At 35.7% G+C, this 17,634-nt stretch overlaps 1 protein-coding gene across 7 annotated transcripts in view; it reads left to right on the plus strand.

The window, feature by feature from the left end:
- ATP7A (ATPase copper transporting alpha) overlaps window positions 1-17,634 on the plus strand; it is a 194,686-nt gene that overhangs the window by 129,373 nt on the left and 47,679 nt on the right. For all 7 annotated transcript variants that reach the window (XM_057495796.1, XM_036929137.2, XM_036929136.2 and 4 more), the window contains 4 exons: window positions 5-494; window positions 1,018-1,743; window positions 6,395-6,601; window positions 8,985-9,148. In XM_057495796.1, the coding sequence (XP_057351779.1) occupies window positions 5-494; window positions 1,018-1,743; window positions 6,395-6,601; window positions 8,985-9,148 (1,587 nt within the window). The remainder of the gene's footprint in view (window positions 1-4; window positions 495-1,017; window positions 1,744-6,394; window positions 6,602-8,984; window positions 9,149-17,634) is intronic.

Genomic DNA, 17,634 nt, shown 5'->3' on the forward strand with positions numbered 1-17,634 from the left:
AAAGGTTTCACTGGAAGAAAAAAATGCAACTATTATTTATGACCCTAAACTGCAGACTCCAAAGACCCTGCAGGAAGCTATTGATGACATGGGCTTTGATGCTATTCTCCACAATCCTACCCCTCTCCCTGTTTTAACTGACACTGTGTTTCTAACTGTTACTGCTTCACTGGCTCCCCTATGGGACCATATCCAAAGCACATTGCTCAAGACCAAGGGTGTGGCAGACATTAAAATTTCCCCTCAGCAAAGAACGGCAGTGGTGACAATAATCCCTTCTATAGTGAATGCCAATCAGATAATAGAGCTGGTTCGGGATGTCAGTTTAGATATTGCAACTCTGGAGAAAAAGTCAGGAACTTGTGAAGATTACTGTATGGCTCAAGCAGGTGAAGTCATACTGAAGATGAAAGTGGAAGGGATGACCTGCCAATCATGCACTAGCACCATTGAAGGAAAAATTGGGAAGCTGCAAGGTGTTCAACGAATTAAAGGTAATATATCTGGTGTTACTTGTTTGATTCCTTTGTAAGGATTAGTTTTCTGTTTTGGCCTTTTAACTTTTGCTTCTTACGCATGAGTTTTGAATTCGTGGGACTAGAATGCTTACTCTTACTGTATCATTTAAGTCTGAGGGGCAGCATATTCCAAGGATTAATGTCAGTGAAGTTAATGACTATAATTAAAAGTTATGTGAGTCCTGAACTAACAGAAAAGGCAGCTGGTGTGGCAATTCATGGAGTTCAGGGCTCTTAACATGCGTTAGTTCCTCTTTACCTCAAAGATACTTCTATTCAGGCATGCGGAAACTTGGAGACTGCAGACAGAGTGGTCATATCTTTTCCTTTTTCCAGTCTGTTTCAATAACATTTTCTGAAAAGAGCAGAATTATTTTAAGAAAGGATAAAGACAACGAGAAAGAAACAGTTATGTATGGCATTGATTTGGTCTACAGTGTTTTCTGAAGTAGCACAGGAATAACTGAATTAAGTAGTTCTTTTTCTTTTTATTAACTAGTCTCCCTGGACAACCAAGAAGCTACTATTGTTTATCAACCTCATCTTATCACAGTAGAGGAAATAAAAAAGCAGATTGAAGCTGTGGGCTTTTCAGCATTCATCAGAAAACAGCCCAAGTACCTCAAATTGGGAGCTATTGATATAGAACGTCTAAAGAACACACCAGTCAAATCCTCAGAAGGATCGCAGCAGAGGAGTCCATCATATAGCAATGAGTCCGCAGTCACTCTCATCATAGATGGCATGCATTGTAAATCATGTGTATCAAATATTGAAAGTGTTTTATCTACACTCCAATACGTAAGCAGCATAGTAGTTTCTTTAGAGGGTAGATCTGCCATAGTGAAGTATAATGCAGACTCAGTCACTCCAGAAACCCTGAGAAAAGCAGTAGAGGCCATATCACCAGGGCAATACAGAGTTAGTATTAAAAGTGAAGTTGAGAGTACCTCAAATTCTCCCTCCAGCTCATCTCTTCAAAAAATTCCTTTGAAATTAGTTAGCCAGCCTCTGACTCAAGAAACTGTGATAAACATTGATGGCATGACTTGTAATTCTTGTGTGCAGTCTGTTGAGGATGTCATATCAAAAAAGGCAGGTGTAAAATCTATACGAGTATCCCTTGCAAACAGCAATGGGACTGTTGAATATGATCCTCTACTAACCTCTCCAGAAACATTGAGAGAAGCAATAGAAGACATGGGATTTGATGCTACCCTGTCAGGTAACTCACTTTTTTCTTTGATTCCCCTAATATTCTTTCATCTCCATTTTGCTGATTGTTTTGGCTTTTAGCAATGAGAAATGAGTAACAGGCACTACAGTTCCATTGCTCAGAAATAAGTCTTATGGAGTTAGTCAGCAATGTATATGAAGATGTAGAAGGATATTTGTATAATTTAAAATATTTAAAAACTAGAAACATTAAATAAATCAGGATTTCATCCATATGATGAAATCCTACAAAGCCAAAAAAAATGAGTGTCAGGTATTTTGTTAAATGGAAAAAAAAAAAACTAAAAAGCTGTATATCCAGTAAGATCAAAATTTTATAAACACATGATAAGGATTTTACCATGTATATATGATTATAAAATATAATAATATATATAATGTTATGAATATAATGTTATTTATGTATATGAATGAATATTTCTGGCAGAACATAACTAAAATTTTAACATTGGTTACTTGTAAATGGTAGGATAAAGGTGATTTTTGTTTCCATTGTGCTTTCCTATTTAAAATTTTTTATTTGTGACAAGGATATATTTATGTATAATGGGAGAAGCAAATGTTATTGTAAAAAGAAAAATAATAGAATTTTATCTGTAGTTTTTTTGGTATCATTCATACACAATCACATGGGCAACATTGTGGTTACCAGATTTCCCCCATTATCAAGTCCCCACCACTTACCCCATTACAGTCACTGTCCATCAGCATAGTAAGATGCTGTAGAGTCACTACTTGTCTTCTCTGTGCTATACTCCCTTCCCTATGCACCCCCCCACATTATGTGTGCTAATCATAATGCCTCTTATTCCCCTTCTCCCTCCCTTCCCACTCACCCTCCCCAGTCCCTTTCCCTTTGGCAACTGATAGTCCATTCTTGGGTTCTGTGAGTCTGCTGCTGTTTTGTTCCTTCAATTTTTGCTTTGTTCTTACGCTTCATAGATGAGTGATTGGTACTTGTCTTTCTCCGCCTGGCTTATTTCCCTGAGCATAATACCCTCTAGCTCCATCCATGTTGCTGCAAATGGTTTAACTGTAGTTTTAAGTTTAAGCGTTCAAATTAAACTGACTCCAGAACTGGCCCAAAGTCTTCATGACAGCTCTTACCTTGAACTAAAACTGAAAATATATATCTAATAGAATTTGCCTCTTTGAGCTTGTTTTGAACTGTTTAGAATTGAGCCGAGCTTTAAATTAAACTAGAAATGTCCTAATGAAATTTACTGCTGTAAATAACAGTGGAAAAGTTAAACTAATTTTCAGATAATGTCATTAACCCTTGCTGTTCAGAAGAGAATCAAGGATATCAAATAGTAATATTCTCCTTTCAAGCTCACTTACATTGAGAAGAACAAAAATTATGTTAACCTCATGGTTAAATTATTATGACAGATAAAGGTCAGTGAAGGAGAACCCACAGACTTACAAAACATTCTTATTTTTCATGTTCAAGACAAATGGCAGGAATGATAGAATTCTTACTTTTGAAAGTCAAGATATAGATCACATACATTAAAATTTACCCCTACACAATTCAGTGAGATTATGTTATATTCATAGAGTTTTGCAACCATTTCTACTATCTGATTTTAGAACATTTTCATCACTCCCAAAAGAAACCCCATACACATTATCAGTCACTCTGTATTTCCCCTTCCCTCCTTTAGCCCTGTTATCTATTGTATTTTCTGTCTTCATGAGTTTGACAACTCTAGGCACCATGTAAGTGGGCTCATAGAATATTTCACCTTTTGTGTGTAACTTCTTAAACTTAGTATAATGTTTCCAAGGTACACATATGTTCATCCACGTTCATAACATGTATCAGTACTTCATTCCTTTTTATTACCGGATAGTATTCCATTATATGTATGTACCTCATTTTGTTTTTCCATTTGACAGTTGTTGGAAATTTGAGTTGTTTCCACTCCTTGGATATTATGAATAATGTTGCTGTGAACATTTGAGTACAAGTATCTGCATGAATATATGTCTTTATTTCTCCTGGGTATATACGTAGGAATAGAACTTTTGGGTCATATGGTGAATATGTTTAACTTTTTCCAGGAACTGCCAAACTGTTTTCCAAAGTGGTTACACCATTTTACATTGCCATCTAGTATTCTCACTTTAATAAATAAAATCTCAAAAGACCAAGATTCTTGTGCTCTAAAAGAGATATATAATTCCCTATTAGAAAATTCATGCAGAATACTAAAATGTCAAAGAGCCTCCTGTACTAAAAGTGTGAACAAACTATAGGAAATCTATAATTTCAAAAGGAAATAACTGTGGAACCAGAAGAAAAAAATTAAATTAGAAAATACCAGAAGTGAAACTATCCATAAAATGAAAATTAGCCATAAAAAATGACTAAAATTAGTTTTTGCAAAATCAGTTGTATCTATCATCACCTACAATTTTTTGAAGTATTCAAAGTGATGGTATTTGAAACTATATTCATTCACACTTTACTAATTCCTAATGTTGAATTAGTCCTCAGGGTTTCTATTAATACTTAGGCATACATAGACACTACATAAGTAACTTTAATCTGCATCAGTATCAGTCAACCAGGTCATTTATGCTGGGTTAGTTCTATGCCTCTTACATATAGGAACTTAAATCATATCAACCTTATATCACATATGGTATAAAACTGAAATATTTTTCATGATCAAATCTGTTATCTGTCATTACTGTAAGCAAGGACCTCACAAACTTTCCGACCGCAAACAGAATTTGTCCTATTCACTTTGTTCTGTATTTTTGCAACTGAAAGTATGGCTCACAGATCTGCAGTATCAGCATTACCTGGGAGCTTGTTAGAAATACAGGCTCTCTGGCCCATGGCAGACCTATTAAATAAAAATCTACACTCTAATTTTAATAAGCTCTCCGGGTAATTTGTGTTAATGTTAAAGTTTGAGAAGCACTGGTTTAAATGATTTGCTTTACTGACCTCTAAGAATAAAATTTCTGAATTAAATTATGTTAGCATTGTTCATCTAACATAATAATATAACATTAAATAATATAACTTAAAATAGCATTTATTAGGTTTCATATAACAAATATGAGCAGAGCAAAAGCAACGTTCCAATTACCTTAGGTGGCGTCGCAGATGGAGTGAATCTTGCACTATATCTACCTCCGACCTAGTCCTCAGGGATGATGAATTAAGCATGTTCAGTAACTTTTAACAGTGGCAAATATCTCAGCCTACTATTGTCCAGAGGCCCAGGAATCAATTATTCAACAAATAATTACCAGGAGCCTGTTATGTGTCCTGAATCTGTTAGGGCTTACAGCAAACACATTAATGGCCATGATGAGTAGGTAAAAAAAACCTTGGCAGTGAATAGCACCATAAAAGAGCCTAGAGCTGTGACTACAGTGACCCATATTATTGGGATAAAACGTTGATACCAATGACTGCGTTCCATGTTTCTGCTAGGTATCAGAGTTAAAGATGCCTCCAGAATTGTGGCTACTTGTCAGTGCTGATCCAATGGTAGTCTGTGACCCACTACCACTGTGACTCATTCCCAGACAGAGAGGGCACAGCACATTTTGCTTGCATATCGTACTAGTCCTGGGTGGGCTGTAAATGTTAGAGGAGGTAGTGAGAAAAACGAGAGGTGCTTTTTATTATGACCATTAATTTCATCATTCTCTTAAAAAGACATATATGAAGTTAAGTCTTTTCTAACCAATTACAGCAAACAAATAATTACATTCCTTTCCTTTTTTGTAAATTCTAAATCTTGAATTTCAGACTTGCAGAAAAGCTGCAGGAATAGTATAAAGAATTCCTGTTTACTAACTTCACTCAGATTCCCCAGTTAATATTTTACCACATTTGTTTTATCATTCTTTCTCTGTAGACAGATATATACATACACACACACATATATAGATAACTTTTTGTGAATCATTTGTAAGTTACAGACATGATGTTTATTGTTGTTTTTAAGTCACTTTCTGATTATGTATTTACTCTTCTCATTATTTCTGGCACTGAACCTACCAGTCTTAAAGATCAGATTGGAAACTCCTGAAACTTTTGGAGTCTTTTCTGATTGTTGCCTCAAGTGTAGGAAAGTTAACCTTCCTTTTGAATTCATTTAAGCACAAGTAATATTGCTACAGCCTATATAGAAAAGCTAATTTAAAGAAACTAACCAAGTAATTCATTGTGGCTTTTTAACACCTGCACTGCCTCTGGGGAAGACAGAAGCTTTTGCTTTTCTGCTTGCCTCACTCACTGGGGTAAAGGTCACGATTTTATGAATCTTTGTTGAGAGGTCATGCATGCCAAGGTAGCCAAAAGAACTACTACTACCTTAGTGACTTATTTTAATACGGGACTTCTAGAGTCTGAAAATAGCAGATGATATTTTGGACCACCGCTGGTACCTGAAATAACTTAATTTCTTTGGAAATTTTCCTGAAATCTGGGATGGGTGGTATTAAAACCGTAAGTCACTTCCTAGCAAGTGTAAAGATAACATTGCTAAGAGCTCTAGGTACTTGCTGGTTTTAAAGGAATGAATTGATGGTGCCTGGAGGTGTGGATTGCGATGAAGTATGCAGCTGGAGAACACCAGAAATGAAAAGACTCTTTTCCTGTCCACCAGATACAAATGAGCCCTTGGTAGTAATAGCACAGCCCTCATCGGAAATGCCACTTTTGACATCAACTAATGAATTTTATACTAGAGTGATGACACCAGTTCACGACAAGGAGGAGGCAAAGACTTCATCTAAGTGTTACATACAGGTTACTGGCATGACTTGTGCTTCCTGTGTAGCAAACATTGAACGGAATTTAAGACGAGAAGAAGGTGAGACACTCTTAAAGACTATTATTTTGTGTACTAGTTTGAGAATTCTGTTCTTTTGTCCTCTTATGTGTTTTGTAACCATTTTTATGATTCTTGCAAAGGCCCATAAAGACTATCAGTGATGTGCAGGACAACCGTGACTTCCTGACAGCCAGTTTTTGTTAGTCCCTTTTGTTCCCTTAGATACAGTTCCTATCTTGTTTACCTCAGGATCACATTTTAATATCAGTGAAATTTGTAGGAAAATAGCAGAAGGAAATATATAAGATTACTATTCTGTATGGATCTTGGCTGCAGTGGATTTTAAGAAACATACCAATTTTTTTGATAATGGCTATGGTTATTTAAAACTAACAACTAGAATCCCTAAGTTTCAATATTATTATACCTGGACCAAGCACCAGACCATAATCAAGGTTGTTTAGAATTATATTGTTCTCTTCCAACAGTTCAATTGCTAATCTTTGTTGGCAGTAAAAATGTTCAAAAATACTTAATATTGTGTATAAGTTTTAATTATAGGTTATAAAAAATAAGAGCTATCCATTAAAAAACTACTACTCCCAACCTGGTGTTTGCAGTAGAGAAAATGGCTGGGAGAACTTGATATAACCAAGATTTCAGCCTCTACTGTATCTAATTAGAATGCAGTTAAGGCTAAAGCTTATGTTACACCTTGTTTGAATAAAAAAGAAAGGGAGGGAGGTTGCAAGCAAATGAGAGCAAAAAGAGATTTGCTAGGTTTCTGTTTAATTTTAGAATCAACTATTTTTGGGTAATTCAGAGAGAGCCCTTTTCAGGTGGCAAGCAATGCTTATGTAATTACAAATCCTTTTTTTAAAAAATCCATTGAGCAGATTCTTCCAGTTAGTCCCTACTATTCCCTTTACCACCTCTTAACCCAATTAGGAATACCATTGGCCTTGTGGGGTCACTGCGTTCACTTTTTTTTTAAAACTAAGTAAATACTACTACTCTCAATTTAGTTTGCATTATGTTTCTGAAAATGAATAGAAAGACTTCTAATTATAGCTTGAAGTGAGAATTTTTTAAATTTACAAAATTTATGTAAGTATGAAAACTTTTTTTGAAAATTGAAAAGTCAGATTTTCCCTTCTATTTCTGTTTGGCTATAAATTACATTCAACTGAAGCAGTAAAATTTTTCCTACTTTATCTATACCCTTCTCTTATTGCTGACACTTTCCTGTGAACAGATCCTCTGAATTTATTTTGGTACCCACAAAACCCAGAGTGTAAGTACTCTAGATGGAAAACATAGGTTATGTTAGGTACTTAATTTTCTTACTAAAAACCATTATTAGATTAATACTTGGATATTTTTCTTCTTATCAAACCCCCGAGCTGAACTATGGACTGTTGATCCCCATTTCCTGTCAGGTAGCCAACAAGTGCCTCAGATTCTTAGAAGGAGCAGCCATTTCTACTGTGTGGAATTAGTTTTCTTCCTGGCAATAACAGCAGTGACTGGCCTAGAGAAGTGGGGTGGATTGCACCAGAGAACAGCATGACTGCCCTAAAATGAACCCCTCTGTTCTGTTAACAAGTTATGTGGCACTTTTTTTTCTAGGAATAAGAGCATTTTAGATTAGTGTGTACCAGATAGTAAAACTGGAGAATTTTAAGAAATGACCATTATTTGATAATATTATAATGTGTATATTAAAACATTGTTGGGTTCTTTGCTGTAATTGCAGTGATTCCTAAGTGTGTGAGTTCCTTTCTCTGGGACTCTGTCTTATTAGTTTCTAAAAATGCTGTATGTTTACATGATAATGTCTTAACTGATTGTAATTCATGGGCCTCATTTAGATCTCAATTCAAACAAACTAACTAATACACAGTTATTAGATAATTGTGTAAATGTGAATACTGCCTGGGTATTGGGTGATACTGAGGAATTATTTTAGGTGTGATAATGGTATTATGGCAATTTTTTAAATATAGAAGAGTATTTTTTAGAGATACATATTTAAATACTTATTAAATGATATGATATCTGGGATATGCTTCAAAATAATCAGTGTAGAGGGCAGGGAGTAAGTGGGTACAAATACAGATGAAACAAGATCAGCCCAGTATTATTGATAATTTTTGAAGCTGGGTGATGTACATGTTGGGTTTATTATGTTATTCTTTCTTTTATCTATATGATTGAAATTTTCCATATTAAAAAGTTAAAAAATTAAGGCCCCCTTTTCAAATAGTTCTATTTGCTTTGGCCTCAAGATTGTATATAATTAGGTAATAAAATTCTCCAGATTCACTTTAACCCTTTCACAGTTAATTTAAAAATGATAAAACTTACAGCATTACTCTTTCTTATAAGGAATGTTTTCTGAATTTTCTTATCAATGTCCTAGGAATATATTCTGTACTTGTGGCTCTAATGGCTGGCAAGGCAGAAGTAAGATATAATCCTGCAGTTATACAACCCCCAGTGATAGCTGAGCTTATCCGAGAGCTTGGATTTGGAGCCACTGTGATAGAGAATGCTGATGAAGGGGATGGTGTTTTGGAACTTGTTGTAAGTAAGAATTTTTGTGATTAACAAAATTTCCTGGAAAAACTTAGTGAGGATTCAGAAAAGAGAGTTCCAAAGATAATTAAAGGTTGGGAAAATGAGATATAAAAGGAAAATTAAGGAAACTGGAAAATGGTAGGATAAGATAGGACTTAGTGGTGGCCTTCAAGCATGGAATGTCAAAGATAATCATGTCTCTATTAAGAACCAAAAAATAATTGGGTTTGAATGAATAAATGAAAATCAGCTTTTAAAATATAGTATGATTCCTACCTAGTAGCTTATAATAGAATACATTACAGATGCATTAAAGACTTAAATTTTATAAATGAAATAACAAAACCCAGGTATAAGGTGTATCGGTTTAAAATGCACATTTCATTCAACTCAGCAATCAAGTTTTATTTGTAAAACTTAAACAATTAAAACAAAAAAATTTGACCCTGCATCAAAATAAGTTCTACCTCAAACAAAAATTTGAATGAGAAGAATGAAAACATGAAATTACTAGAAGAAATATTTAGAGGTTCTTTTATTCAATATTTTATTACAAAAATTTTAGACATCAGGAAAGTGAAAAGAACTGTACAGTGGACACCCTTATAAAGACCACCTATTAACATTTACTGTATTTGTTTTATATTACATCAGTCCATTAATTCATTGGTGGAAATAATTTTAGACTAACAAAGAAGTTGCAAAAGTAGTACAGAGAATTTCCATGTAGCCTCTATCTAGCTTTCCTCAAGGACAACATCTAACCCATCACTTAAGAAATTTTAAAATAAGGAAGGGCCTTTCTAAATATATAAAATCCATGAAATAAAAGATTGATAAATTCAGGTACATAAAATTTTCTTCTTGGGAGAAAAATACCATAAAGTCAAAAGGCAAGTAAAATAATTGTAATTCATATGATAGATGAAAGTTAATTTTCTTAATATATGAAGAATTGTTATAAATCAGTAAGAGCTAGCAACCCAAAAGAAAGATGACAAAGGATATGAACTGACAGTTTACAGAAAAGCCAGAACAGTACCTCTGTAAACATAAGAAAATGTTTAGCTTCATTTGTAATAAGAGTAAATCAAATTAAAATTGCACTGTGCCATTTTTCATCTATTAGATTGGTAAAGATAAAAAACAATTTTCTGAACACTGTGTGTGTATGACCTTTCTTGTTGGTGGAGTACCAACTGATAAGGCTCAGCAGAGGAATTCGGCAGTATCTATCAAAAGTAAAGTTGCACATAGCCTTTGACTCAGAAATTCCACTTGTAGGAAGTTATCCAAAAGACATATTTGCATATGTATGAAATGATGTGTGCAAAGGTATTCATTATAGTATTGTGTTTTTTTTATTTTTTATTTTTCAGAGGGCACCTCTCATATTTATTGATCAAATGGTTGTTAACAACAATAAAATTCTGTATAGGGGACTCAATGCACAATCATTAATCAACCCCAAGCCTAACTCTCAACAGTCTCCAATCTTCTGAAGCATAACGAACAAGTTCTTACATGGTGAATAAATTCTTACATAGTGAATAGGTTCTTACATGGTGAACAGTGCAAGGGCAGTCATATCACAAAAACTTTCAGTTTTGATCACGCATCATGAACTATAAACAATCAAGTCAGATATGATTGTTCATTTGATTTTTATCCTTGATTTATATGTGAATCCCACATTTCTCCCTTATTTTTTTTTAATAAAATGCTGAAGTGGTAGGTAGATGCAAGATAAAGATAGAAAGCATAAGTTAGTGCTGTAAGAAGGCAAGTGTGGATGATCAGGTCTATGCCTATAGACTAAGTATTAATCCAAGCTAGACAAGGGTGACAAAACATCCATGGATGCAGAAGATTTCTCTCAAAAGAGGGGGGGTGAGGTTCTAAGCCTCGCCTCTGTTGACCCCCAATTTCTCACCTGATGGCCCCCCTGCGACTGTGCCTGTCTTAGGTTGTTCCTCCCTTGAGGAATCTTACCCGTCTCTGGCTAACCAGCCGTCCTCCGGGGCCATACAGGGAAATATAAATTTGGTAAGTGAGAGAGAAGCAATATTCTTTGAAAAGTTTAGCTTTTTACTTCTTTGCATATTTATGCCCTGTGGCTTCTATGCCCAGCACTTGTCTTGAGGTATCTTTACCGCTTGGAAAAATTATGATACTCAGTAATTTTAAATATGAGGCACGAATTCTACTAAAGGGCTGTAATTAGGAAGGAAGAAGAAAAGCTATAGAAGTAGCAGACAGAAGAAAACATGAGAAGATTGATTATTTGACATAACTTCTTGTACAGTAACATAAGCATGTATAGGTTTTAACACACTACTAATTAGATTGCATACACACCTTAACAGAATAGGAATACAGATACATAGCAAAAGCAGACCTACAGTTACCGGCCATATCCAGGGAAACCAAGAAAACCAGTTAGGTAACCCAGGCATTTGTGAAAACTTATCAATAATATGATGGATATTGTCTAACTGATTTTGAATTGTTTGAGAAAAATCAGACAAATTAAAACAACACATTCCTGGGAACTGTTCACATCCCATATGTTCTTTTAACAATAGATAGTCTATACTAGCACGATTTTGAAGCACTGCAACTCGCACTTCTCCTAGTTCTTGGTTGAGTTCCGACAGTATAGAATTAGTCAAATTTGTTGTTCTACTGTATGCACAGGCCAGCTTAGATATGTCCTTCTGCATCCCAATGGCAAGTCCAGGAACTGGCGGGATGAATGCAGCTACAACTGCAACAGCGCCAGGATCTTTGTTGAAGTTTTTTGATGGTCATCTTCTGGAATGACTCTTCCAGAGGATGTTGATGTTGGAAGTTCTTCTTCATATCGTATCTTAATTCGCTTTCTGGGTAGCCAAATTAGGCTTTGATCCTCTATGAAAACACAAACAAACCCTTTGTCCACACTTTGATATGACCTTTATACCATTGTGGAGAACCTATTGGAGACCACCACACAGGAACTGCCTTTTTTTTTAGAGAAAGAAATACTATCACAAAAATTCACTTCCATAACTGATCATCCAACACCCTTTAAAAGATCAAAATTAAGGATATGTAAAGCATGCATTAATCGTTGATTTGCAGTGAATTTTATCCTATCAGGGAGTAATCCCTCCCTTTTTTTGTTATCGTTAATCTACAATTACATGAAGAACATTATGTTTACTAGGCTCTCCCCTACAAGTACCCCCTAAACCCCATTACAGTCACTGTTCATCAGCATAGTAAGATGTTGTAGAATCACTACTTGTCTTCTCTGTGTTGCACAGCCCTCCCCTTTCCCCCATCCCCCACATTGTACATGCTAATCATAATACCCCCTTTCTTCTTCCCCGCCCTTATCCCTCCCTACCCTCCCATTCTCCCCAGCCTCTTTCCCTTTGGTAACTGTTAGTCCATTCTTGGGTTCCGTGATTCTGCTGTTCTTTTGTTCCTTCAGTTTTTCCTTTGTTCTTATACTCCACAGATGAGGGAAATCATTTGATATTTGTCTTTCTCCACTTGGCTTATTTCACTGAGCATAATAACCTCTAGCCCCATCCATGCTGTTGCAAATTGTATGATTTGTTTTCTTCTTATGGCTGAGTAATATTCCATTGTGTATATATACCACATCTTCTTTATCCATTCATCTACTGATGGACACTTAGGTTGCTTCCATTTCTTGGCTATTATAAATAGTGCTCCAATAGACATAGGGGTGCATCTGTCTTTTTCAAACTGGAGTGCTGCATTCTTAGGGTAAATTCCTAGAAGTGGAATTCCTGGGTCAAATGGTAAGTCTATTTTGAGCATTCTGAGGAAACTCCATACTGCTTTCCACAATGGTTGAACTAATTTACATTCCCACCAGCAGTGTAGGAGGTTTACCCATTCTCAACAGCCTCACCAACATTTGTTGTTGTTTGTCTTTTGGGTGGTAGCCATCCTTACTGGTGTGAGGTGATACCTCATTGTGGTTTTAATTTGCATTTCTCTGATAACTAGTGATGTGGAGCATCTTTTCATGTGTCTGTTGGCCATCTGAATTTATTCTTTGGAGAACTGTTCAGCTCCTCTGCCCATTTTTTAATTGGATTATTTGCTTTTTGTTTGTTGAGGTTGTTGAGCATGAGCTCTTTATATATTTTGGATGTCAACCCTTTATTGGATCTGTCATTTACGAATATATTCTCTGATACTGTAGGGTACCTTTTTGTTCTGTTGATGGTGTCCTTTGCTGTACAGAAGCTTTTCATCTTGATATAGTCCCACTTGCTCATTTTTGCTTTTGTTTTCCTTGTCCAGGGAGATATGTTCATGAAGAAGTCGCTAATGTTATTGTCCAAGAGATTTTTGCCTATGTTTTTATCTAAAAGTTTTATGATTTCATGACTTACATTCAGGTCTTTGATCCATTTCAAATTTACTTTTGTGTACAGGGTTAGACAGTGATCCAGTTTCATTCTCTTACATGTAGCTGTCCAGTTTTGCCAGCACCATCTGTTGAAGAGACTGTCATTTCCCCATTGTATATCCATGGCTCCTTTATTGAATATTAATTGACCATATGTGTTTCTGTTAATGTCTGGAGACTCTAATCTGTTCCACTGGTCTGTGGCTCTGTTCTTGTACCAGTACCAAATTGTCTTGATTACTATGGCTTTGTAGTAGAGCTTGAATTAGGGGAGCGAGATCCCCCCCCACTTTATTCTTCTTTCTCAGGATTCCTTTGATTATTCGGGGTCTTTGGTGATTCCATGTGAATTTTTGAACTATTTGTTCCAGTTCGTTGAAGAACGTAGTTGGTAATTTGATAGGAATTGCATCAAATCTGTATATTGCTTTGGGCAGGATGGCCATTTTGACAATATTAATTCTTCCTAGCCAAGAGCATGGGATGAGTTTCCATTTGTTAGTGTCTTCTTTAATTTCTCTTAAGAGTGTCTTATAGTTTTCAGGATATAAGTTTTTCACTTCTTTGGTTAGGTTTATTCATAGGTATTTTATTCTTTTTGATGCAGTTGTGAATGGAATTGTTTTCCTGATTTCTCTTTCTATTGGTTCATTGTTGTGTATAGGAAAGCCACAGATTTCTGTGTGTTAATTTTGTATCCTGCAACTTTGCTGTATCCCAATATCAGTTCTAGTAGTTTTGGGGGTGGAGTCTTTAGGGTTTTTTATGTACAATATCATGTCATCTACAGATAGTGACAGTTTAACTTCTTCTTTACCAATCTGGATTCCTTGTATTTCTCTGTTTTGTCTAATTGGCATGGCTAGGACCTCCAGTACTATGTTGAATAACAGTGGGGAGAGTGGGCATCCCTGTCTTTTTCCCGATCTCAGAGGAAAAGCTTTCAGCTTCTCGCTGTTTAGTATGATGTTAGCTGTTGGTTTATCATATATGGCCTTTATTATGTTGAGGTACTTGCCCTCTATACCCATTTTGCTGAGAGTTTTTATCATGAATGGATGTTGAATTTTGTTGAATGCTTTTTCAGCATCTATGGAGATGATCATGTGGTTTTTGTCCTTCTTTTTGTTGATGTGGTGGATGATGTTGATGGACTTTCGAATGTTGTACCATCCTTGCATGCCTGGGTTGAATCCCACTTGGTCGTCGTGTATGATCCTTTTGATATATTTTTGAATTTGGTTTCCTAATGTTTTATCGAGTATTTTTGCATCTACATTCATCCGGGATATTGGTCTGTAATTTTCTTTTTTGGTGGGGTCTTTGCCTGTTTTTGGTATTAGGGTGTGTTGGCTTCATGGAATGAGTTTGGGAGTATTCCCTCCTCTTCCATTTTTTGGAAAACTTTAAGGAGAATGGGTATTATGTGTTCTCTGTATGTCTGATAAAATTCCGAGGTAAATCCATCTGGCCCGGGGTTTTTTTTCTTGGGTAGTTTTTTGATTACTGCTTCAATTTCTTTGCTTGTAATTGGTTTGTTTAACTTTTGTGTTTCTTCCTTGGTCAGTCTTGGAAGGTTGTATTTTTCTAGGAAGTTGTCCATTTCTTCTAGGTTTTCCAGCTTGTTAGCGTATAGGTTTTCATAGTAGACCTTAATAATTCTTTGTATTTCTGTGGAGTCTTTCGTGATTTTTCCATTCTTGTTTCTGATTCTGTTGATGTGTGTTGATTCCCTTTTTCTCTTAATAAGTTTGGCTAGAGGCTTATCTATTTTTTGTATTTTCTCAGAGAACCAGCTCTTGGTTTCATTGATTTTTTTCTACTGTTTAATCTTCTCAATTTTGTTTATTTGTTCTGTGATATTTATTATGTCCTTCCTTCTGCTGACTTTAGGCCTCATTTGTTCTTCTTTTTCCAGTTTCGATAATTGTGATGTTGTACTATTCATTTAGGATTGTTCTTCCTTCTTTAAGTATGCCTGGATTGCTATATTCGTTCCTCTTAAAACTGCTTCCTCTGCGTCCCACAGAAGTTGGGGCTTTGTGTTGTTGTTGTCATTTGTTTCCATATATTCATTGATTTCTATTTTAATTTCTTTGTTGGTCCATTGATTATTTAGGAGCATGTTGTTAAGCCTCCATGTGTTTGTGAGCCTTTTTTGCTTTCTTTGTACAATTTATTTCTAGTTTTATACCTTTGTGGTCTGAAAAGTTAGTTGGTAGAATTTCAGTCTTTTTGAATTTCCTGAGGCTCTTTTTGTGGCCTAGTATGTGGTCTATTCTGGAGAATGTTCCATGTGCACTTGAGAAGAATGTGTATCCTGTTGCTTTTGGATGTAGAGTTCTATAGATGTCTATTAGGTCCATCTGTTCTAGTGTGTTGTTCAGTGCCTTCGTGTCCTTACTTATTTTCTGTCTGGTGGATCTGTCCTTTGGAGTGAGTGGTGTGTTAAAGTCTCCCAAACTGAATGCATTGTTTTCTATTTCCTCCTTTAGTTCTGTTAGTATTTGTTTCACATATGGCAGTGCTCCTGTGTTGGTTGCATATATATTTATAATGGCTATAACCTCTTTTTGGACTGAGCCCTTTATCTTTATGTAATGTCCGTCTTTATCTCTTGTTTCTTTCTTTGTTTTGGAGTCTATTTTGTCTGATACTAGTACTGCAACCCCTTCTTTCTTCTCTCTGTTGTTTGCATGAAATATCTTTTTCCATCCCTTGACTTTTAGTCTGTGCATGTCTTTGTGTTTAAGGTGAGTTTCTTGTAAGCAGCATATAGACGGGTCTTGCTTTTTCTCCATTCTAATACTCTGTGTCTTTTGGTTGGTGCATTCAGTCCATTTACATTTAGGGTAGCTATTGAAAGATATGTACTTATTGCCATTGCAGTGTTTAGATTCTTGGTTACCAGAGGTTCAAGGTTAGCTTCTTTAGTATCTTACTATGTAACTTAGCTCTCTTATTGAGCTGTTATAACCACTGTCTGGTGATTCTTTCCTTCCCTTCCTTCTTATTCCTCCTCCTTTATTCTTTATATGTTGGTTGTTTTATTCTGTGCTCTTTTGTGTTTCCTTTAACTGCTTTTGTTGGTAGTTGATTTTTTTTTTTGCCTTTAGTTAGTATTTCGGTGGTCTGCTTTCTTTGCTGTGATTTTACTTTCTCTGATGAAATCTCTTTAGTCTTAGGAGTGTTCCCGTCTAGAACAGTTTCTCTAAAATACCTTGTTGAGGTGGTTTGTGGGAGACAAATTCCCTCAACTTTTGCTTATCTGGGAGTTGTTTAATCCCTCCTTCATATTTAAATGATAATCATGCTGGATACAGTATTGTTGGTTCAAGGCCCTTCTGTTTCATTGCATTAAATATATCATGGCATTCTCTTCTGGCTTATAATTTTTCTGTTGAGAAGTCTGATGATAGCCTGATTGGTTTTCCTTTGTAGGTGACCTTTTTCTTCTCTCTAGCTGCCTTTAAAACTCTGTCCTTGTCCTTGATCTTTGCCATTTTAATTATTATGTTTCTTGGTGTTGTCCTCCTTGGGTCCCTTCTGTTGGGAGTTCTTTGTACTTCCGTGGTCTGATCGATTATTTCCTCCCCCAGTTTGGGGAAGTTTTCAGCAATTATTCCTTCAAAGACACTTTCTATCCCTTTTTCTCTCTCTTCTTCTTCTGGTACCCCTATAATGCGGATGTTGTTCCTTTGGATTTGTCACACAGTTCTCTTAATATTGTTTCATTCCTGGAGATCCTTTTATCTCTCTCTGCATCAGCCTCTGTGCTTTCCTGTTCTCTGGTTTCTGTTCCATCAATGACCTCTTGCATTTTATCCATTCTGCTTATAAATCTTTCCAGACATTGTTTCTTTTCTGTAGTCTCCCTCTGTACGTCATCCCTTAGTTCTTGTATATTTCTCTGCAGTTCCATCAACATGGTTATGAGCTTTATATTGAATTCTTTTTCAGGAAGACTGGTTAGGTCTATCTCCTTCTCAGGGGTTGCCTCTGTGATTTTGTTCTGCCTAAAATTCTGCCTTTTCGTGGCAATAGAGATAGTTTGCGG

The sequence above is a fragment of the Manis pentadactyla genome, chromosome X (genome assembly GCF_030020395.1).
Source record: "Manis pentadactyla isolate mManPen7 chromosome X, mManPen7.hap1, whole genome shotgun sequence".
NCBI classification, from domain to species: Eukaryota; Metazoa; Chordata; class Mammalia; order Pholidota; family Manidae; genus Manis; species Manis pentadactyla.